At 39.3% G+C, this 22,994-nt stretch overlaps 3 protein-coding genes and 1 long non-coding RNA gene across 4 annotated transcripts in view; 2 read left to right on the forward strand and 2 right to left on the reverse strand.

The window, feature by feature from the left end:
• Positions 1-10,593, reverse strand: part of nord — a 44,449-nt gene extending 33,856 nt beyond the window's left edge. The window contains exon 1 of the mRNA XM_064681993.1: positions 10,575-10,593. The gene's annotated coding sequence lies outside the window, so the exon portion shown is untranslated. The remainder of the gene's footprint in view (positions 1-10,574) is intronic.
• The window catches only part of LOC135428074 (sphingomyelin phosphodiesterase), a 116,308-nt gene that overhangs the window by 57,987 nt on the left and 35,327 nt on the right, over positions 1-22,994 (reverse strand). The window lies entirely within an intron of this gene.
• LOC135428165 (uncharacterized) lies at positions 597-22,758 on the forward strand. Its single transcript, XM_064681994.1, has 2 exons — positions 597-1,440; positions 21,888-22,758. Exons 1-2 carry the CDS (start codon positions 1,060-1,062, stop codon positions 22,416-22,418), a joined length of 912 nt encoding a protein of 303 aa, XP_064538064.1. The 5' UTR covers positions 597-1,059; the 3' UTR covers positions 22,419-22,758.
• LOC135428066 (uncharacterized) lies at positions 11,455-12,259 on the forward strand. The gene is made up of 2 exons (XR_010436191.1): positions 11,455-11,658; positions 11,733-12,259. It is a non-coding gene; the product is annotated as an uncharacterized LOC135428066 (long non-coding RNA).

Genomic DNA, 22,994 nt, shown 5'->3' on the forward strand with positions numbered 1-22,994 from the left:
AAATGAATTATAATTATTCAAGAGAGTATAATGATAATATTCTGAATTTAACAATCTTATATTTTATACATCCTTTATATTCTTTTATATCCTACCTTTTCACTCTGCTTATCATATTTTTGATATATCTCACCCTCTTCCCGTCTGCGTCTGACTCTATCTGGCTCTAGCACGAAATTCTTGCTAGGATTCTCTCTCATTTGCAGGGTATCAAAAAAAACTGCTGCATAGCATGAGGCGCCGCTCGACTGCCGCCAAACAATTACACACATAAAGCAAAATGCTCTACAACTTTGAACTGCTGCCCGCTCAACGTAACAAGCCACCCCGCTAGTAAAACGCCCATCACCTGCCCCGCACCGCAAAACCAGAAGCAGCAGCAGCAGCATCAAGTAACGTAAACAGGCAAAATTCCTTGCTTCATTCACAAGCAACCGAAAAGGGCGCTAGCCACATGCTTTTAGCAGGCACTGTGCGCCAGGCATGCGCACTGTATGAAACCAGCTGCTCTCAGCGCGGTCTGGCAACGCTGTAGTGCCAAGACAGCAGGCCACACAACTGCTGAGCACTGCTATCAGTAGGCTTGCTGCCCTCGACTCGAAAGCGTCGTGGCTGCTCTGTGCTTTGTGCTCTGTGAGAGTGCGACGTAAGCGTAAGCGTGTGAGTGCGTGTGCGTGTTTGTGTGTGCGTCTGTATTTGTGCGTGAGGGCGCCAAGTTGTTGTGTCTTTAACAACCAGCAGCAACAACAAGCACAGCGACATTGAACCACCTGCCACATCGCGCTGCTATTTTCAGTGCCAGATAAAAAAAAAAATTAAAAAAAAACTGAAATAAATACACACAAACAAAATAAGCTGAAACTTCCGGCTAACGATTTGCATATAAAAAACGGTCAAAGAAAGTAAAAAGCGAGCGGAACTGGCGGAAGTTGTGTTTAAACAGCAGCAAAAACAACAGCAACAACAACAAGAACACGAACAGTAAACAGGCAAGAAAAAAACATTTCGCAAATCAACACCGCGCGCAGGAAAGTAGGCAACAGTTTTTTGTTGCGCACCATGGAAATGGATGTCAATCGCCAGACACGCCACAATGCCAACCTAATGACCATATCCGCCCGCTGTTGTGCCAACAACAATGCAACAACAGAAACAATAGCAGCAGCAGCAACAACAGCAACAACAACAACATCAACTTCGCCTGTAGCAAGCGGCTGCTGCGGCATCTTGAGTCGCCTGTTTTGCGTGAGCCGCCACAAGGCAACGCAGTCGGTGGCAGGAACCGAGTGCAGCCACAGCGAGTCGCTGTTCATGCAACGTAAAGCACTGACAACACAGCCGGCAGTGCAGCGACGTCGACGCACGCCACAGGAAATCTATTTCGAGAGTCGCGGTAAATCCTGCAAGAAGCTATTGAAATTCAATGGTAATTCCAATAAGGTGAGTGCCACAAAAAGTAACTGTAACTGTGTGCTTGAGTGTGTGGATGTGTGTGTGATTTAAGGTGTGACAAGTGAAATGTGAGAAAAAGAAATACGCAAAATATGTTGACAAATTTAAGAAACCTATTTGCATAAACTCCAAGTGACAGCTTACGAGGTTTGCTTAAAAGATAACAAGTTAAAAGGAAAGTTTTGCAAATAAACATATATCAATTCCTTAATTCTATTGATAAGAGATGCGAGAGTACCTTGCTATAAATTTTAATACCCCAATTCTCTGCTTATCTGTAAAATATTACTATAATAAATTTCAACTCTACAATGTTACCGTCTGCAGATTCGAGAATATTCGTAGGCTTTGCGTAAAAAAAAGAAGTTATTTATAGGTATGCTCAAAAACGCCCGAGCAAACAATTTGAGAATGTTAAAAGGCCTCAGCTTCTTTGCATGGCGGTGTTTAGTTAAGAGCAGACCACATATAATATAATATTTGGGAGTACTATGGCTATGTATTACAAATATACTATAGTTATTATGCTTTGAATCTCAATAGTTACTCACATCAAATAATATTCTTGCTAATAAATTTGCAAAATAATTATTTGATTATTTTTCTTAATTTGTATTACATTTTTTATTAAACGTTAACTTTATACCATTATTGTTATGGACAAAAAATGATGCCTTTTTAATAAAAAATAGATCATAAACTTAATATTAACCTGTGCTTAATAATAATATGGACTGAGGAATGCATTTAAGAGCTCACTTAGTTGATAGCATAAGGTTTAGACAATTAAAGGAAAGGCACTCAGGATATTTATGGTATATTATAAAATCCATATAATTTCATATATAAATAAGTTATACAAGCAAAAGCCGAAATATATATAAAATGTTAAGCGTTTCCATTCTGTTGTAGATGTTCTGTATGCTAGATGTTCTGGGTTGATAAAAATCAAATATGTTTTGAAATTAATCCAATTTAAAAGTATTCGTCTTCATGCATATTTCCTGCGGCTCGACTTAACTATTATAAATATTTGTAGGGTTTTCAATAAAAGAAATAAATGTAATTTGAAGAACTTTTATGAGAAGTTCAAAGGCTGAACCACTGTTACCTAACACCGCGAACAGCAAAACCAATACACAAGTGATTTCACTTCACAAATTTCATGTGAGTCTGTGTGTGCGTGTGTGAGTGCTTGTCTGTGTGTGTGTGTGTGTGTGCGCGCTATTGTTAGAACATTTGGAAAATTTGTTGCTGTGGCTGTAACGAGTCGTGTGGAATTGAGTCGATTGTTGGCCTTTTGTTTGCGCCGCCTGCCAAGGTGTGTGTATGCACACACACACACATACACGCACACACACACACACTCTCAAATACTCATAGCAATACTCATATTCAAGCATGAACTCATATTCATAGTACTTTGCATATAAATCATTTGGCATTGTGGCTGAGTCGCAGTGCGCTTATGAAATATTTCGTTTTGTTTAATGCGCCAGCAACTTAAAGCAATATTGCTACATGCCACATGCCACATGCTGCCTTGCTGCCTGCCGCATGTGCCACACTCTGCACACAATCTACTTTCTATGCTGCCGTGCACTAATTAAAAACGTGCAAAAAGCAAGCCAATCAAACAGGTCGATGCACAACAATGGCCTGCCCAAAATCGCATATGTGCATATGCACATATGTAAATCCACATACATATGCATGTATGTATGTATGTCTGAATGTGTGGTGCACAAGAGCAGCGCCTGCTACCGCCCCAGGATACAATGCCATGTGCTGGCCGTCCAGCAGGCACTAGGCACGCACTGAAGCGCAAGCAACAGGATGAATTTGTTAAACAACATGAACGTGAAGCTTGGTGGAGCTGTTGGTTCTCCAAGAGGCTGGCTGGCTGGCTGGCTCTTCGTTTCGTCCTGGACTACCATGTGAAAAGTGAAAAATGAAAAACTCATTCGCCCTATCAAGTGACATCATCAATTTCAGTCTATTTTGCACTGACCAAGCGAATGCAGCTGCTGCACAAGTGGCAGCAAAAAAAAGAAGAACGAAGACCGCCAGAGAACATTAACTGGCCAGGCAGACCAAGTCGCACTTTGCATTTGCCACAAGGGGCGGTGTAAGCGAAAGAGTATTAGCAATCGGGATTTTGTGGCCTAGCAACAAAAAAAAAACACGAAAAAACAAAAGAAAATTCCTGCCAAGCCTTGTTTCAAGTTGAGCTCTCGCTTACAATTGTCAGTCAGTTAGACCAAAAGCGATAAATACACTGAAACTTTGGGGCCAGATAAGAATTTAAGCTTAGGTATTACAGAAGTCGAAACGATAATGACTCTTGCTGAAGTACATGAAGCATACAAGTGTCAACGGCTGGGGCAGACGATATCAATGGCAAGTAGGTCGAGCGTTAAGCTTTAAGTAAAAGTTTTATTATTTAGTCAATACAAAAATGCTTTCTTAAAGCTTTTGTGAGCTGCTTTTTTCCGTTTGTAGATTCGAATTCAAATTAAATGAGCGTAAGCACAGCCGAGTTAAGCTTTCTACATAAAAAGCTTACTTAAAGCTCTGATTTGTGAAGCTATTTTTTCATAATTTAATAAGAAAGCCATATAATTTCTTTAAATTTGTATTAAAAGTCGCTAAAAACTTAGGAACACACATATTAACTTTAGTTTTTTCAATAAAATTAGCAATATTCCTAAAGCTTAATGTTCATGAGCTTTAAATCGAAAAGTAAAGTATTGGAAATTAAATTAAAGCATTACACTTTTATTATTCACCAATTAAACACACTCAAAGCTTTAAAATTTTTCTAAAGCTTAATGTTCATAAGCTTTAAATCGAAAAGTATAGTATTGGAAATTAAATTAAAGCATTACACTTTTATTATTCACCAATTAACTTGTCAGCTTAGAATAAGACTGAAAAAATTCACCAATTACAATAACTTATATTCAAATGTCTCGAAAGCTTATTGTATTCAATCACAGAGATGAGCTTTTACCACAGAGCTTTCAGCTTCAGCTCAAACTTATCTTATTCCGTAAATTCAAGTTAACTTCCGCAAAGTTTTCATGTGCTTTAAAGCACGCACACTCTGATTTTAATTATACATAACTCTTAAATTTAATAAGTTCAAGCAAAAGTTTGCTTTAGTTTTGTTTGTGCTTAATTAAATTTTAAAACACATAAGCCAGGCAGTTCCCTAAGTATCCCTGGTTAGTAGAACCAGCAACATAATCAGCACAAACCTGAGCTACAGTAAATACAGGAGAGTGTCTTTGTGCTTGAACCCCTCAGTCAGGGCTTAATTTACACCTCAACCCACTCATCGATTTTATAATGAAGCTATGGAGCAGAGTCAAGCAAAATGTTTGTTTTACCACAACCGGTTGGACGGGCGGGCAAATGTTTGCAACCACCGAAAAAACCTACCCCCTGGCAAACGCTTGGATTATATTGCATTACGGAAATTGGGGGCGGTTGTGTTACCTTGAAAAGCGCTCTAATGTCATTACTTTTATGTCATCAGCTGAGCTCATTGGAAGGCAGCCTTGAAATGCATTCAGAAGCCAAGATGAAAAGCCAGGCAGAGATAGCAGATATCTCAGACTGGGAGTCAAATGTGTGGCTGTATAAATTTGATTACAGAACAAATCGAATTTGTTGAGAAATTGTTAAATCAGAATTGTTAAATCAGACAAAGGAAACAATTTTGGCTAATCAGCTTTAAATATGTTTATGCAAATTGAACTGTATATTCGGGTGAAATTTAAATTTCTTAACTTTACTTAATTGCATTTGAATAAGACGTCAGGCAAATATCTATATAATTATTAGTACTATGATTGAGTAACAATGCTGAAGGAACTGAGGATTCTAGATCAAAACTTTTTGGTTGCCAAGTTAATTTGAATATATATCAAGAGTGATAGTTCAGCATTTTTATAAAAATATGTTTTATTTTTAATTTTATTACAAATGCTTTCACGCAATTCCGTTTTGTTTATTGAAAAAATGTATTTTCTTTTAATCTTTTTATTCTTTTGTCGTTTTTAATTAAGAAGACCATTCATTATGTAGTATTCACTGTGCAGCTCGCATTTATTTTACAACTTTTCCAATTCTATGTAATAAAATTATATGTATTTCAATTTAAGATATATTACAAAAAAAATATGTTGCAATGCGCCAGATGAATGCCACCGACTACGCAATACTTTGTCTATCCTCTTAAAACAGATAAAAAACGTTTTGATGTGTGACTCTTAAACTGAAAGTCCTAGACAGTGACTGTCAAACTGTGACCTTACGACATTGTAAAACTTTGCTAAGAAGAGATTTAGCTATTTGTTAAGAATTTGAAATAAGCTTGAGAAATGATTTAAATATATATATATATATATAGATATTCATACATTTTTTATTTTTATTTTATTAATTATTTCTTCGAATATTTCTCTTTTTAAATTATGCTTTATTCAAACAATTAACATGCAACTCAAACGTACAATTCCCACTTTAAATTCCTCTTCCGGAAATTGTCATCAGTGAACATGCTTGTAGAAAATTGGTTGAACTTGACATTTGGCACATATGTGTATTGGCTGTTGCTTCATTGCGGTAAGGAGCTTTAGGAATTTTCTTTGCAAATAAGAAGAGCTTCACTTCAATTACAAATACTGGGAAAAATAGTCTCAATTGAGAGCAGACCTTTACAAATACTTTTATATATATATTGATGTCTGATAGCGGCCCTTTACCCATTTAATAGTTGCAAGAACTGAAATTCGTCATCCTATAAAGCACTTGCGTTTAATTGTTTGCACTTTGTGCACAAAAGTGCCTATTACGAAGTAAACAAGCCAAAACTATCGTAAAGTTTGTGGCAGAGCAGCTTAAAGGCTTCATTACTTTTCAGAGTTTATCAGCGTCGGCGGCGTTTCCTCTTCTCTGATTGCCAAAGAGTCTTTGCCAAGTTTGCGCATGAAAGAAATCATCATGTGCCAACATTAGTGACCCAGCGCATGCATAACAGACTAGTTGGCCAAAGTCCTTCGTCCTTTCATCGCCCATAATTATGCTGTAGCAGCTTGCTGGTTGCTGGTTACTGGTTACTGCTTGCTGCTTGCCAGGGTCCGGGCACAAGGCTCAAATGCAAATGCAAATCAAGCAACTGCCTCGGCAACAAAAGCCGTGAGAGCTCAAACAAAAAAGGGTATTATAAAATGGACAGCCCTCGCCTGCAAGCGGAAGTGACTGGCCCATCTGTCTGTCTTCCTGTCCAGCTCTCTGACTGTCGCCCCTGTCAGATACAGTGTGTGTATGTGTGTGAAAGCGCGTATATGTGTGTGCTTAAGTGTGTGTATATGTATGTCGCTTGGAGCGTCGTGCTGTGTGCGAGCATTGTTATACCCGCTCCAGTCGCAGGCAATCGGTCATACCTTGCTTATACTTGGTATCCAGCTTAAGTCAGATATTTATTAATGAAAATTGAAGAAATATATAGACACAAAGTTTAAAAATAGGCGTTAGATCATTCCATATACTAAAAATGTTTTAAGCACATTCTGAGATATTTAAATATATTTTAAATTTTTTTTTCATTTATGTATTTTTATTATAATGTATTATATTACAGATGTTTCGTAACTGTCACCCAAAGTGAAAATTGTCTCTCCTCCAGGCTCGATTCGTCTGCCAGTTTTTTTTTTTTTCTTTCAAGAACATTTTTATAAAGAAATTTTCTTCAAATCACTTTCAATCTACTCGAACAGAAGTTTGATATTGATTCTATAGGTAAATTAAGAACACAAGTATGGAGTTCCTTTTTGGGCATAATTTTTTATAATTACCTGTTAATAAAAGATTAAAGGCACTTTAAATATTATTACCGATATTAACAACTAATTTGTTTCGGTTCAAGCCTTGGTTGCGGCTCACAAATTAATTAAAACCTTAATACTATACTAACTAAATTTATTAATCACATAGATAAAAGTAGTAAATTTTACCTAAAAATGATTTACACAATTAATTACTTTAGCTCTTAGCGGTTGCGGCCGAAAGAAAACTACTATCCGAGATTCGAGTTACGTTTAAGCCAAGTGCGGGTATCTTATAGTGCCTTACTCACGGCACAGTTCATTTCTGTCACATATTCTTATGCAAAAAAAAAAAAAAAAAAAAAAAAAAATGGGAAAAAAATTGCCATCAACATTGCAACGTTGTAATTGCCAACAGGCAATGAAGAGCCAGCGAACACTGGCGTAAAAGTAAAGAGAGAGTTGAAGTTACAAACTGTTGGCTGCCACATGTCCTGCAGCTCGCTTGAAATCCCTCAGCGAGGACTCAATGCATGCATGCATGTGTGTGTGTGTATGTCACGCTGCGTGAGCTGTGCAACATTTTGAGCACACGGCTAATGTATTTTGGCCGCCGCTGCTCAGACAACCGCAATGCTGCTAGGCAACCAACGGGTAGAAAGCGTTTAGGACCCCAAGTCCGTTACCCCCCCTCCCCCTCCCTACCACCCGCTATGACCCGACCCCTTCGGTCTGATGAGCTGCCTTTTTTTTTTGGTGATTGGCCCGACTGTTCGCATTCATTACAATCAGGCCTGATTATGTCTGGCAAAAGTTAAACAGGCGCCAGCGACAAAAACTCAATTCAAGAGTGAATTTATTCGAATGCTCTCGCATGCCCCAACAAAAGCAGTCAAAACGTTGCATATACAAAAAAGAAGAAGACAAAAAAGAATATAAAATAAAAAGTCATAAAAATAAACCGTTAATCCAAGTAGTTGAAGCAATGGACTCGAAGCCCTTTTGCCCAACCAGATGAAGCGTTTGCCCTTTTTTGGAGCTGCAGCCCCCCCTACGGCCCCGGGCCGGTGGCTGCTGCTGCCAAGCGTTGACGATGACAAGGGTGCTTTGCCGCCTCACTGACTAAATAAAATTGGAATTTATTATCATGATTTGTAGCAAGAAGAAGCAGCAGCATCAGCAGCAGCAGTAGCAGCAAAAAATAAAATAAAAGAGATAGAAGCAGTCAAAATGGCAGCATCCCTCTGCCTGCGACTCTTTTGGCCTCTTTTCCAACACTGACTCATTGGCCGTCTCCAGACCAGGCCAAAAGCCAGGCGACGCCGATAAGTAGGAGCATTTTTAGATTTATACACGACGCCACTGATTTAAATGCCCGACAAAGTTTAAGTCACGCCTACAGCCTTGACGTGCTGCTGGGCGTGTCCGTGCACCATGGTAGCCAGCCAAAAGGCTTAACTATGCATTTCAGCTAGTTTATTAGGGCTTAAAGCCCACCAACACCAACACCAGCAGCCGCCCAGCAGCAGCCCAACAGCAGTAGCAGCAGCAGTTAAGGCGATTTACTACGCCCCAACTGTATGCCACGCGGCGTATGCGTAATTTTAGCTGTGGCGTTCACAAAATCTTAAATAGATAGCGATTACTGAACTGCTGAGTGGCAACTTTTATGATTGGGTGGCACGATAAGACCACAGCTGCAGCCCAGCGGCAGACTGTAGACAGCAACTTAATAATTCAAAAGAAAATGCACAAACCAAAATGGGAAATTGCATGCGCCAAAAATGGACTTAAAATATGCAACTAGCTAACAGAAAAAAAACACGAATTGACTTGGATTCGGTGGCGCACAAGCAACAAAAATTTTTAGCCTTGATAAGAGGAAAATCTTTTTAAATAAATCAACATTATTTTCGATTCTTATTTAAAAACATATTTGAGATTTTTTGAGGCAAACGATATAAGTTTCTTATATTTTATTGGAATTTCTTTAGAGTTAATCCCTAAGGTATAAAATTAAAACCCGGCCTTGCCCGTGGAAAGTTCTGTGCTACAAATTTTAGATATCACCTTTTCAACCAGTTTCCGCTCGTGAATGATAGAATTTTGCTCGTACTATTTTGAACTCCAGATCAATTTGAAAATATATTTAATTCTTTGTGGTGAGAATCTAGAAGCCGAAAAATAAACTTTCCTTCAATAAACATTCCTTAAACCGCATTTTCCATCCAAGTGCGCGGTATACCGCGAAAGCATCTCAAGTAAAATTTAACAAAGATCTCTGAAAATAACTTTGATGCCAATCGGACTTAAAACTGCACCCAAAAAGTCTCAAATCTCACGCCTCGAATGAATTTTCGTACAGATTCTTAGAAAATAGCTTTAACCCGAAACATCACCTACCAAATCATTGACCCCGATTTCCACCAGCTCATTGAAAGACTTTCCAAAATGGTTGAGACACGCCTCAAATGAATTTGAACATAGAGTATGAGGCCAATCGGATGGCAAACAAAAAGATAAGCACAAACGTTTTTTTCGGCTGGGTTTCCTTACGGTTTGGGCTATGTGTTGATCACCAATCAGCCAGTCAGTCAGTCAGTCAATCAATCAGTCAATCTGTCAACCAGTTAGTCAGCACAAGCCATTTTATGTATAGAGATAATAGCCAAAAGACTGTTATCAGAGCCAAAATTTGTGTGTACAATTTTATTTATAGCCTTTTAAAATCTTTTTTATTGACGTTCAATATTACGGTTTAAGCCTGGCACAAAAATTAATGCATTTTCGTTATTACCGAAAACCTTTTCTCTTTATTTTAAAGTATTTTATAGCTAGACAAAATTAAATATAATTATATAGCATTATTTTGCATGTAAAAGTGAAACGCAAATAAATTAAAAAAATACCAAAAAGTAAACCGCAAAACCGTTTGAAGTTATTTTCAACAAGGATCTTCAAAATACTCTTAAATTATTGTTCTGGCAGCAATTTCGCAGTAAGTCAAGACTGAATGAAAATTGAATCGTTTTGCCCAGCCGCACATAATTCATCATCACATGAGAAGTCTGTGGCTTAGTCGGGTGGGGCGTGAAAACATTTCTCTGACCAACGAGGCTTGTTGCAAGTACTTTTCCATCAGTGCTCGAGCTGCTTTGCACCCAAAGGGATTACTGGGGAGACCTGGCCCCAACTGGCCACCCAAAAAAAAAAAAGGAGCAAAACAACAAACACTTTTCACTAACACCTGCACTTGCAGTTAAAAGGACACAACACACACACACTCACATGCAAAATCCACTCTTTCAGCTGAGTTTGGTGCAAAGTGCGGGCGCTGTTAAGCTACCACTCCCATGCCACGCCCATTTATGTATGTTGCGCAAAATTTTTTGGCAATTTGTGTACAAAAAAAGTTCAGTTAGATGGCAAAACTAAAAACTTGTAGCTGTCAATGCTGTGGAATTTTTCTCATTTTCATGCCGTTTGCATTTCAAATGAATGTTGTGCTTGAGTAGGGAGTGTGCGTGTGTGAGTGTGACTGTGTTTGTGTGCACACAATTTCATTTCACCTGTCGGCTCAATCTGCCATGGTAGCTGTTGTTGTACTTAGACAATGTACGAAGGATATACATAAATAAAGCATGCCACTTTTCTTCCACTTTTTTTTTTTTTGAGGGGGAGGCGCCTTTGGCTAAGCTGTCGGGCTTGTCGTGAGGCGCCGCCTGCGCTCGGCTGCTGTGACAAATTGCGTTAAGGCCATGTTAAGCTGCAGGCAAAAGGACGTTCGCAAGGACTCAGCTGCCTGCAGCTGGGTAGCTCCAGCTCCTACTGCTGCTGTCGCTGGCTTAATGCAGTTAATTATTGCAGCATCTATTTAGCATTTGGCCAGACCGCATGCCAAAATTGTTACCGACTGGCGCTGCAGAGTATGCTATACTCTTTTTTGCAGCCCTGCTGTGTGGCATAGACAACAATTTGATGGGGCGCACAGCTGCCGCTTGATTAGCTCTCTGCTTGTATGCGTACGTATATGTGTGTGTGTGTGTGTGTGCAATTTCGATGGCACATGTGCTGTCAACAACATTTTTGGCTCCGGCTGAGATTTTTGCCTGGCACCGGATTTTGATGCCAAACAAGATTTGTCTGAACCCAGCCAGCTGTGCTCTGCTCTCATTTTGTCATGCCAAAAAAAAAATAAAGAAACTAAAAGAAAAATAAAAAATTAAAAAGAGATTTGTGCCAAAATTAAAAGCAATTTCCTTTGCAGTTTCAAAAAGCAAGAAAATCTGCTCAATTTCCCAGCACATCAATTTAATTCAATTTATTTAATGTCCATGTGTGTGCCAGTGTGCGTGCCCGTGCTCGTGTGTATGTATGTGTGTGTTTCTGTGCGCCGAGCTAATTCAATGAACTAGACAACAAAATAACTTAAATTTTATGTGGCAGATAAAGCCCTGTGTATCATAAAACTGCCTGCCTTTAAAATATCTTGATACAATCCAGCGGAACTCCCGCAAGGCCACATTGCCAAACGGGAACGGCGGTCCTTGCAAATTTGACGGCTTGACAGAAGGCAGCCGGAGTCAGTCGACCCGCATACAAGTACACACACACACACACTCGCGCACACACACACAGGCACGCCAGCAACTCGTGATATTTGATGGATGGTATCGCAGATATGTTAACGTGCTGGCAGCCAACGGATTCGCGGAATGGCGACGTTATTCACCGACTTGGCAGCGTGCCTTTGATATGGGAGACACAATGGGCCAGAGCTGAACAGAATTGAAAATCAGTCTGGGACAATGCAGCGTATAGGCCTACGCTCTCAGGGGGCTGCTTTAATACTTAACATACAATGCATGAAAAAAAGAATATCAACAGAAGCGAGTAAATGGAACCCATACGTGCTTGTGAAGCCCATTCAAATAAGTATGCTAATAAAAAAAATTTAAGAATATATTTAAAAATTCTGATTGGTATTTTTAAATTTAAATTAAATCAAAAGCTCGGGGACAAATTCTGTAAATAAAAAATTACAGATAATAAGCATATTGCATACATTTTTAAAAGCTTTACAGAACTATTTATATACGTTTTTTTTGTTGTTAACTGAACTCTTAAAATGTAATTTTTAATTTGAAATATATATTAAAAAATCTTATTTGGTACGTTTTACTCAAATAAAAATGTGTAAGTTCTGTAATTAATTATTTTTTATTAATTGCATAATATATTCAAAAGTATTAACAAATATTTCTATTTTATAGTTATTTAAGCTGAGAACTCTTAAAGTTAAAATTAAATGAAAACAAATTAAGTTGTTCTTGGTAATCTGGAAGTGTAATATGCCTCTTATATTATATTTTAACAAATCTCTAACTAGCTGATCCTTTATGTAGAGGGTATTATAATTTTGTCATGATATGTTTTATGCATAGAGGTATACATCTCCGATCCCATAAAGTCCATATATTCAAGATCAGGATCAACAACCGAGTTGATATAGCCATATCCGTCTGTCTATTTCTCAAGACCTTATTAATTGGGCACACTGTGTACTCTATTTTATTTATAGACGGGATTTGCAAACACAAAGAAAAACCACCTGACTTTACCATATTTCGCTGCCTTATGCTAAAATAATAGAAAATTCAATTAAATTGTCATTGTCAGTCGCCAGTTGCCGCAGTTTCCCCAGCTTCCACAGTGCTGGGTTATATTAAACAATCTGCTGCTGCTTTAAAGCATCCTCAAATAAAATGATTTTATGTTAGGCACTGTTGGCAATGAAATACGAGTGCGAGAGACCAGCAAGTGGGGAACGGGGTTGCAGAGGCGGCTTTTATGTGGCGCCATATAAATTCGGGGAGCCCGTACTTCAGGCGCCGCATTACGTTTATGGCTGGCTAAATTAAACACAAGAAGGCAGCGCCGCCAAAGTGGCAAGGCAGCCAGTTGAAAGGAAGTGTGTGTGTGTGTGTGTGTGTGTGTGCGGGGGAAGGGGGAATCGCAGGGGCATGGGCACGGTCGCTGACTGAAGGGAAATTGCTACAAGTTGCTTTATTTTATGCGCATATTTGCGCATATTACTCATACGCCCGGCTGGCATACATCTTCATTTAAGCAAACGTCTTCGACTTTGCCCCACCCCCAGCCCCCCTCTCTTTGCGTGTGTTCGCGCTTGGTTTGCTGTGGCGCAAGAAGTCGTATATTTTTATTTTATTAAATTTTCATTTCATTTGGGCTGCTTAACATGTTGCATGCAGCTCCAGAGCAGCCATATTCGCCGCTTTAAATGAAAAACGGAGGAGCAGGCGCTTGGAGCTGCCTGTCATTACCAATAATTGAAACAAGGAGCATTGGAAAATTATTCCCGCTGATTCGTTGATTGGTTGCGAACATTTTTGAGCAGACGCTTTGGCATTTCATTCCGCGCCTGATTTACGCGAGCTGTTTGAATTCCCAGCACTATTAAAGTATGAATACGCTTTGAATAAATGTGAATACGCGCAGGCCGGAGATGGCTTTCCTTTTTGGAAGCCTTATTCGCAGTCGTTTGCGTTCAGCGAACATTCGAGCAGCGCATTTGCTAAGCTTACCCAACTTCAGCCGGTTAGCGGGTAAGGGGCTGCTCCCAGCGGAGGTCAGGCCTGCCCTGCCCTGCCCTGCGTGCCCTGACCTGTGCTCAGCCTTTTCATGGGCCTAGCGTATCGGCAAATGGGTTATTGATGAGCTATTTTGCAATACGCTGGGGGAACTTGGCATTGACTTGGCATAAGTTACAAAGCGCGCGAGCGCCAACTTTTAAGCTGCTGCTGGGCAGGGGGTGTAGGGGCGCATTTAGTCTCTGGTTGAATGTGTGAATCGAAGCGTGACTGGGACTTTGCAGAGAATACAAAACACAGCAACAACTTGTGGCTGCCTAATGAGAATTTCAACTTTGAATCGCACAAAAGCAGACTTAAGGCCCAGTGCTTCAACTCTAACCTCACGTTCAAGGCCCTCAACATAAATATGCTTAATGGGAATAGTAATAAAAATTTAAATCATTTTGAAGCAGCCTTAAATTTAGTAAACCTAACCTGATAGTTTTTCTCTCTGCTACCACACCTCAGGCCTGATTACGGCTTTTACTGTTTTCTAGAGTAATTTGTGTTGGAATTTCAACTTTGAATCGCTTTTAGATAGACTCAAATCTCATTTAAACCCCAAGCTTAAGCTTAAGGTCGTCAACTCTAGCCTCACTTGTGCCATACACTCACACTTTGCTTAGAGCTAGATAAAATATATGTAATATCTTGTGAAAGGAAAATTAAATGGGAATAGTAATAAGTCATTTAAGTGCTAAACTTTGTAAAGACAACCTTTACTTACAGTTTTTCCGCCTAAAATTCACCTTTTTTATGTTCCATAGAATTTCATTCCAAACTTAAAAGCTCTTTTTTTATGTCGAGAACCAAACAAGAAGTTGGCTTGTATACCTTTAAGAACTAATTAATCTTTATACAATTATAAGCCAATCTAATAGCTCATTTCACCAACTCTAACCTAATTCTGCAATTTTAGCTCAGCTCAAGCTTGATTAACTCCTAATTGAGGAGGGGTACAAAATGTTGCCTTTTATACTGAACTTTTTACGGTTTATGTCTTACTTCGTACGATTTGAACTAGTACTGCTTACAAAAACTATAACTCTCAACTTGTCTAAACAGCTATCTGCTGAGCCAGGGATCTGCTTTATAAAGTTTAGTTGCTCCTGGCTTATCCTGTCAGCCGCTTTAGTGCCGCTCTAATGCCAACAGCGTAGAGCGTGCTCCTTAGACGCTGTTCATCCTCATGCTCGTTCGCATAACTTTTGACTGCTTCGTCTAACCCCTGTACATATACACACATATTTTTATATACGTATATGTAGTGTATATTGCATATGTATGCAACTCTGTTGCCTGCAGCTCAAATTTCATTAACGCTACTTTAAAATTGTGGCACATGCGTGGCGCAGCGTCTACGCCCGCGACTTCAGCTCTGTGACATAAATGTGCTTAATCTTTTACACGGCAACCCACCGAGGACGATACATGTTCAAGTACATACAAATAACTATACACACATACATATGTGTGTATGTGAGTGTGCACTAGACCACAGTGGATAAGCGCTGTGTGAAATACGATATGATATAACAGTGTGATATGTGTTCATCTTAGATAAGCGATTGAATCAATTTTGCACTTGGGATAAAAGCAAAAGATTGCCTGTGTCAGAGATTATCTATCTATACCCAGTCAACAGGGTCACTCAGCGAGGTCGTCAAGGGTTCAAATCCCTAGAGAAAGATTGAATAGTACGATGCTTGGGCGAAAATCAGAGTAGCCTGTGTTATGCAAAACTTTAGTTTATCCTATATGCCCTAATGATAATATATATACAATTTTAATCGCAATCAGTACATATTTAGAAAATTGTTAGATTTTTACCCGTTTTAAAGAAAATATAATGCAAATAGATATAAGCAGCGTGGTCGAAAATCAAAAGTGACAAGTTATTATAAATTTTTAAATAGCCCGAATGTCTACTACAACTGCAAGCATTTTTTACATTGCATTTTCTGCATTTTTTAAACTTCTTTACAAAAAATACATGAAATTATTTATTTATAAATTTCATTTTGATTCGAATAACTTATTTTTATTTTACACTTTTGTTTTTTTTGATATTTATTATGTTTATTTTGATATTTTTTTGAATTTATTAAATCTGTTATGCTGACTTTATATTTATTTTCTTATAACCTATTTTTATATACTTAACGAATAATCAAAAAAGAATAATACGTCAATTATACGATAAAAACAAAATGTTAATTGTCATTCAAAAAATATGTATTGATTTAAATTATTAACTATCATCCAAAATATCGAAACTTTAAATTTTGCTACCTCACATATCTCACACATATATTGCCCACTGTGCAGCCGTTTTCGCCGCATCACTTGTCTAACATATCAAATTTGTAGCTACGCATATCCGGCGCCTCAGCATGTCAACTGCGAGTAGTACAAAAACTTTTGGCGGCGCTTGTACTTTGGCAAAGAACTTTAATTTCTGCATTACTAGCGACGCCGCAGCGGGATCGGGGCTCGGGGCAAGGGGAGCTGCATCCGAGACACATGAAAAGTTTGCCATATAAAGTTACGCTCAACAACACGCCCCAAATTGCTTGGGCTTCTGCTTTGTGAGGGGTTGGTTTGGGTGGGGGGGAGGTCATGGTGTATGTGTGGGGAAATAGTTACGCCGCTTAAAGTTTGCCCGTAATACAACTCATTAAATTTAGAAAATACTCGCGGCAAACTTTGAGGCCGTGGCATCTTTTGCCGGGCGTTTGCCTAACATCCGTTGACATCTACATTTACAGCACGCCGTTAACTTGGCCTGCTCCGCCTGCCGGAATGCGGCCCAGCTGGTCTGGGCTGAAAGGATGCGTTGAGGTCTTGGGCTTGGGGCGTATATCCTGCACTCTCTAAGACATGAAATTTAAGTTGCGTCAAGTTTAATTGCAACGGATGTTGGGCGTGTAAATTATTTTGTTTTGGCTGCCTCATTTTCTCTGCTAATGAGCAACTTATTAAAACTTTTGGCCCCGCCAGCTCTGCAGGCCAATTTGAATGCCGGACCCGTGGCAAGCGCCACGAATTCCGGGAGGGCGTGGAGCAGCGCGTGAGGCGCATAAATAAATACGAATAGCAATGCCAATTGAAAACAAAGCCAAAGATAAGTTTACAGCCAGCCGAAACTCATTTACAGTTTCTGAGCTAGCACCAAAAAAAAAAAAAAAAAAAAAATAAATTGGAAAATGGGAACGAGCTAGAGAAAGAAAACTTCAATTTCTTCCGCACTTCAAGGCAAAGCACTCGAAACACGTAAGAAAGGGGCAAAAACTGAAAGTCAAGTTACTAAAGGCTCCAATGAAATACAAAAAAATCCGCAACAAAGGACTGCAAAAAGGCGACGACAGTGCTCGACATGCAGTTACCCTGTACTGAATTAAAAAAAAGAGCAAATAAAAAAGCTAAGATTTAATTCATTTCTTGTATATAATATATAATATTCCCCGAAAGGAAATTGATAGCTTTTGTCATTAGTAAGCTATACCGGAAAGTTACTGGGTATGCTAAGCCTGAAATGATTTGTAGCGGGAAAGAGGAAGTGGCTGGCGGGCTCTTGGTGCTGCGGATGCGGGATGTCTGTTGGCAAGTGTTTTTGTATGCGACAGCCTGTGCCTCAAGTGCTTAGACAATCGTGTTGAAGCTTTGATTTTCGAGCTTACTCCGGATTTGGCTGTGCACTGTAGCATACTTATGAGGGCGGGTAATTAACTTCGAGTGCCCAAAACACCCACACACACACACACAGACATATAGTGGGGAAATTTTGGACTAAGTAATAGTCGATCTGACAAACTGAGTGACTGTTAAAGTGTTGAAATGTCTGCGGCAGCCGTTAATTAATTAATGTCAGCGACCGTCGAACGAAATGAGAAAAGTTTTCCACTGCTGCAAAACTTGGCAGTTACTTAAGTATTTGTTAAGTCAGAGCCAAGGCGTTCAATATTTGTCAATGAACTCATTAAGCAAATTAATAGACAAAGTTGCCAGCTGAGCACTGGCATTGCAAGTGCTGGTGCCTTAGGGTGTGCGGCGCGGGCGGAGGGCATGGCAATTTATTTACTCGCTGCTGTGTGGCAATAAAATGGCACGCAATAAAAACCAAAGTCAACAAACAATTGCGCGCCACGCAGAAATCGATTATGGACGCCTCAAGGCAGCAGCTACGCTCGGTGTGCAACCACAGGCAGCAGCACCACCCAATGCCACAATCACAACCGCAAGCCACGTTTTCGATTTTGCCATTGCCAGGCGACTTGGCCACCTGATGCCCCGGCACTGAAATTGCCAACGCTGCAGTTTGGAAACCCAAAGCGGAAGTGATTTTCCTCCGGCATGCACGTGTCTGTGTAAATTTAGCACACAGCATGTGTGTGTGTATGTGTGTGTGGGTGTGAGGATTTTATGACCCTTGATAGTGGCAAGCGATTTGTTGCGTTGCATTTTCAATTTCGCAGCATGCACTTTGGCAACTTTGAATAATGCAATGGCAGGGCACCAACTGCAACGCGTACATGACCCGAACTCCAACCCCGCACGCAACCTTCCCGACAAAACCCCCCTTCCCCTCCTCCTCCTCGCCATGCATCCTTAACCAGCTTTGACTGCGCATTTTGGCAGCTTATTAAGGCGCTGCCCTGCTGCTGCCACCTACTTTTATTTATTTTTTTCCTCTTTTTGATAATTTTCAAACACGAGCGCACAATTCGAGCGCAGCAGCATTTGGCATGTGGGGCAAGTTGACATATATGCAGCACGTGCGCGGCTATATTCTACCCACTGTGTGTGTGTGTGTCTTTGTGTGAGTGCCCAATCTGTGGCTCACGATTGATGTCCGAGACAAACACACACATACATACATACAACTGCAATCACATGCAGCTCGTTATTGGCCTGCGACTGCGGTTATGCTTTGCACTTTAATACAACATGCGAACAATAATGCACCTGATTTGACCTGATCACCAACATATTGTGGTCACTAATTAATTGGCAGCTAATTACCCCACCTTTAGCAACGGTTTATAATCTAACCAACTCTGTTAATGCAGGAAGTGAGCTGTATTGCAGAAATTTTTAGCACAAAATAATTTAAAAAGTTTAAATTTCCGTAAGTTAACTTTTATTTACAATACTATATATTATTTTAAAATTTACGAATCAATTGAATATATCTAGTATTTCTTTTTAGCGTAGTATGAAGCTTTTTGAAGAATTTAACTTGTTTTATTAAGCGCTGGAATCAATCCATATTTTCTGACCTCTACCAAGCGAAAGACTGTAATATAATGTTTGTTAGCTCAAATGGTATTTACACTGAGGGGTATTTAATATTGTGGGATACTTTCAATGAAGGGGAAGAACATGGCCGAATACTGTAGGGTGTTTAGATGATTCGCCTAGGTAGGTCGCGGGGGTGTAACCTTTGTAGGCACCTCTCTGTGATGGGGTCAGCCAGGACCCTGGCGACCGATCCGTTATGGCGTAGCCGCTATTGAAGAAGTTGATCTGATCTCCGACATTTGTTAGACGGAGTTCGCATTCGATGGACAAGTATAAACTTCAGTTCGACTATTTTAATTTAATTAAAATCCATGCAGTACAATTTTACCCAATTACCATGTCAAATTTTGGCTGAAATGGTACATAGTTACAGGCCTTAATCATCTTTAAATTTGCAATATGAAACATATAGCTGACCCATTTTAAGCCAAATTAATCTATTTGAGAACTCAATCGAAAATCAAATTTCCTTTTCTGATCAATTTTCAGTTCCTATTTTTAACAGTCCGTAGACCCAAATCGGTCAAGCTTTAGTTTGGCAAACTCTTATATGAATAAGAACATTCTGCAATGAGCCAGAACTTTCGTCAAAACCATTTCGACTGCTCGGAAATTTAAAATATTATCTGCCGACGAGTTCAATTTTAAACAACTTTTCAACCATTTTTAAATGCGGCTTACACTTTTTGAATAGCTCTTTCAACGACCGCGCCTTAATTAACACACGCATACCTTCCAATCTGTTTGTAAGCCGTGCTTAATACAAATTTTCAAATAACTTTCAAACAGGATCAGAGTGCATCAAACGACCCCTTCAGCTATTTACAATTATTATGTATTAATGGATATTTGCAGCCGGATCATTTGCATGCGCTGCAGCCGCGATTTTTTTGTTTTTAAATTATTCTCTTAACTGCGGCCACTCGAAAATCGTTTAATTTTCATTAATAGTCAAGTGGGTTTTCATTCGGGATTAATGTGCCATGGCCGCGGCAACGGAATTCGCATTGTTTTCGCGCCGTCTGCTAGTTAAATGCGTTAAGAGCAAAAATATATAGATATAAAAAAAAGGAGAAATTATGCATGCATTTTTAAGCGTTGTCTGCGGCGCATTAATTTTAAACAATTTACCTGCACGGTTGCCTTTTGTGCCGCATTCAAAAACAACAACAACAAAACTGAATAACCACATAAGCATTTTATTTTAAAGTCAGAAACTTAACGCGTGGCAGTTTCCAGGAACCTGGAGCAGGCAGCCTGCAGCTGCAGCCACTTCAATTTCAAAAGCAGCTGCTACTGCTGTTGCTGCCACTGCTGCTGCGGTGGCCATTGCCACTGGCCAGTGCCCGTTGGCCGTTGTGGGCAGCAGCAGCCACAGCAGCTTTGGCAGCCGCCTGCAGCTCAAGTTTTCATTTCTCTTTTACGCTTTGCTGCTTTATTTCAATTCCGTTGATAAAAACAAAACACAACAAAAAAAAATGTTCTTTTGAATTCCAGAGATTTTTATCCCCTCTTCCCTGTTCTCTTTTAAAATGCTGACTGTCGCTCCATTGTGCGTTTAACTCAGTGTTTGATTAGCGTCGTCTATGCAGCTGCAGCTGCAGCTGCGGCGGCTTATTAAGCATACGCCCGGTTGTACGCGCAGTTAAGCAAACATACATGAATTAATAATAAAATTCTTGCTGCGGCCGCAGCAACCGCACGCAAAATCGCTGCCAGTTCATGATAAACTAACTAACACATATTATTTATGAGCTGCCGTTGATAAAGCCGCCATGTACGGCATGTGGCATGTGGCACATGCTAGCAACCACAGCAACAATAACACAAGAACATTTGCGGTCGCTGCAGTGTTCAAATAATATTTTAAATAAAAATACAATTCGCACCGAACACTGGAATTCGATTTAAATTGCATTTAAATTAACTTTGTGTAGCTTCCCAAACAGTTACGTGCTATAAAATATATGAAATACTCTATACTTAATTTGTTATTAAAATACAATTTTTATATATAAAATGAAATTATTTATATTATTTTTAAATTAAAATTCTGCATATGACGTTCAAATTAATATGTTGACAGCCGATAATAAATCGGAAAATATTCCAGTAAAAAGACCCAAAATTGTGACAATGAAGACTTGAAGAAATATATAAAATATAAGGCTTAGTTAATAGTAAGAATATGTTGACAAAATATAAATAAAGTATTTCTATATTTTATTATCTATATAACGTTCTTCTTGTAAAAGAATTAATTGGCAAGCTTATTTATATTATTTCAAAAAACTACCATATTCGTATAGCAATAAAAATGTCAGAAACAAACATATATTTTTTTCAAACAATTAATTAATTAGCAACACTTGAAAGAGCATCCCTATACAAGTATATTTATATGTACATGGTATAGTCCATTGCAATTTACTAATGAGTGGCACTTAGGAGCGCATATAAATTTCGTTTAGTTAGGGCTTAAACAATGACTAACTAGTGGCTGGTGGAAATGCAAATGTGAAGCAGTTTGCACTTTTTAATTACGATTTTCAATTAAAGTGCGACAGCAGCGACACACAAAACCAATTTGCAATTGGCGCTGGCTAAAATCTCACCCGATTTCTCTTTGCTTTGCATTCACACACAGATATTGCTGTATCCGGAGGAGGGTTGGGCGCGCACCGCGTCCTCCAGCTACTGGACCATCACGCCCTGCTGGTGGCAGCCGAATCGTTGTCGCATTGTCGAATGCGCTGGCACGCAACGGCAGGCGACCAAGGCCAGGATGTTGCCCATGGAGCAGCAGGGCTCGCTGCTGATTGCCGGACACTTTCGCAGGCCGTCAATAACAGCGACAGGCGGTGCTGCAGCAGCGCCAACAACAGCAGCAACAACGGCAGCAACAACAACGGGTGGTGGAATAACATCAGCAGGCGGGGCTGCTGCTGGCGCAAATGGCAGGGCGCAGTCAAAGTCCAAATCACAGCTGGCATACAATGATGAGTTTAAACTGTATCTGACATCAAACATATCGATGGAGGACTACAACATGGGCTACTGTCTAACTGGCTTCGTCGAGCGCCGCTGCCAGCTGACAAACACCTTTCAAATGACGCACTTTGCCGTTATTAAGCGGCAATGGCCGCCGCCGTCCAATCTCAGCAGCAGCAGCACATAGGCAGCACACCGTGATTCCTCTGTGCTTCTAGCCACTTAGCCCACTTAGTACGTACTACGATTGTCAGCTGAGTATTCTGTATTCTCTAAGCCTAGCCATTAAGTAGTGCAATTTGCAATGCTGTGGCCCACGTGATAGCAGCAGCAAAATTAAAAGGCAACACAAAAAGTGTAGCATACTTTTCAGCGGCCATTAAATAAATATCAAAATTGTTGAAACTGCAAACGGTGGGCAATCTTTTGCCACTTTTTTATTTTTGTTAAACAAATTTCTATGTGTGTATTAGTGCGTAATTTGTAACTTTAACTAAATGCTCTAAACGTGCTTAATTCGTGTGCTTTCGATGTTGTATAAACAACGAAAAATAACAAATAAAACTTTTTAAAATAATAAGCAAAGTAAGAATATTAAAAAAATATTAAGGTAAAACAAACTTCGGATTGCCGAATACTTGATACCCTTGCATAAATTTAAATATTGATTGATTTGCTGACCTTTTTTTTAAATGCTATAAATTGGTTACAATTTTTTAATTATTTATTTTATGTTATATACATTAATTCTGATCTATGTTGT

Source organism: Drosophila montana, unplaced genomic scaffold, assembly GCF_035044405.1.
Source record: "Drosophila montana isolate Dmon_TW-CO22-7 unplaced genomic scaffold, ASM3504440v1 contig_2438_1, whole genome shotgun sequence".
NCBI classification, from domain to species: Eukaryota; Metazoa; Arthropoda; class Insecta; order Diptera; family Drosophilidae; genus Drosophila; species Drosophila montana.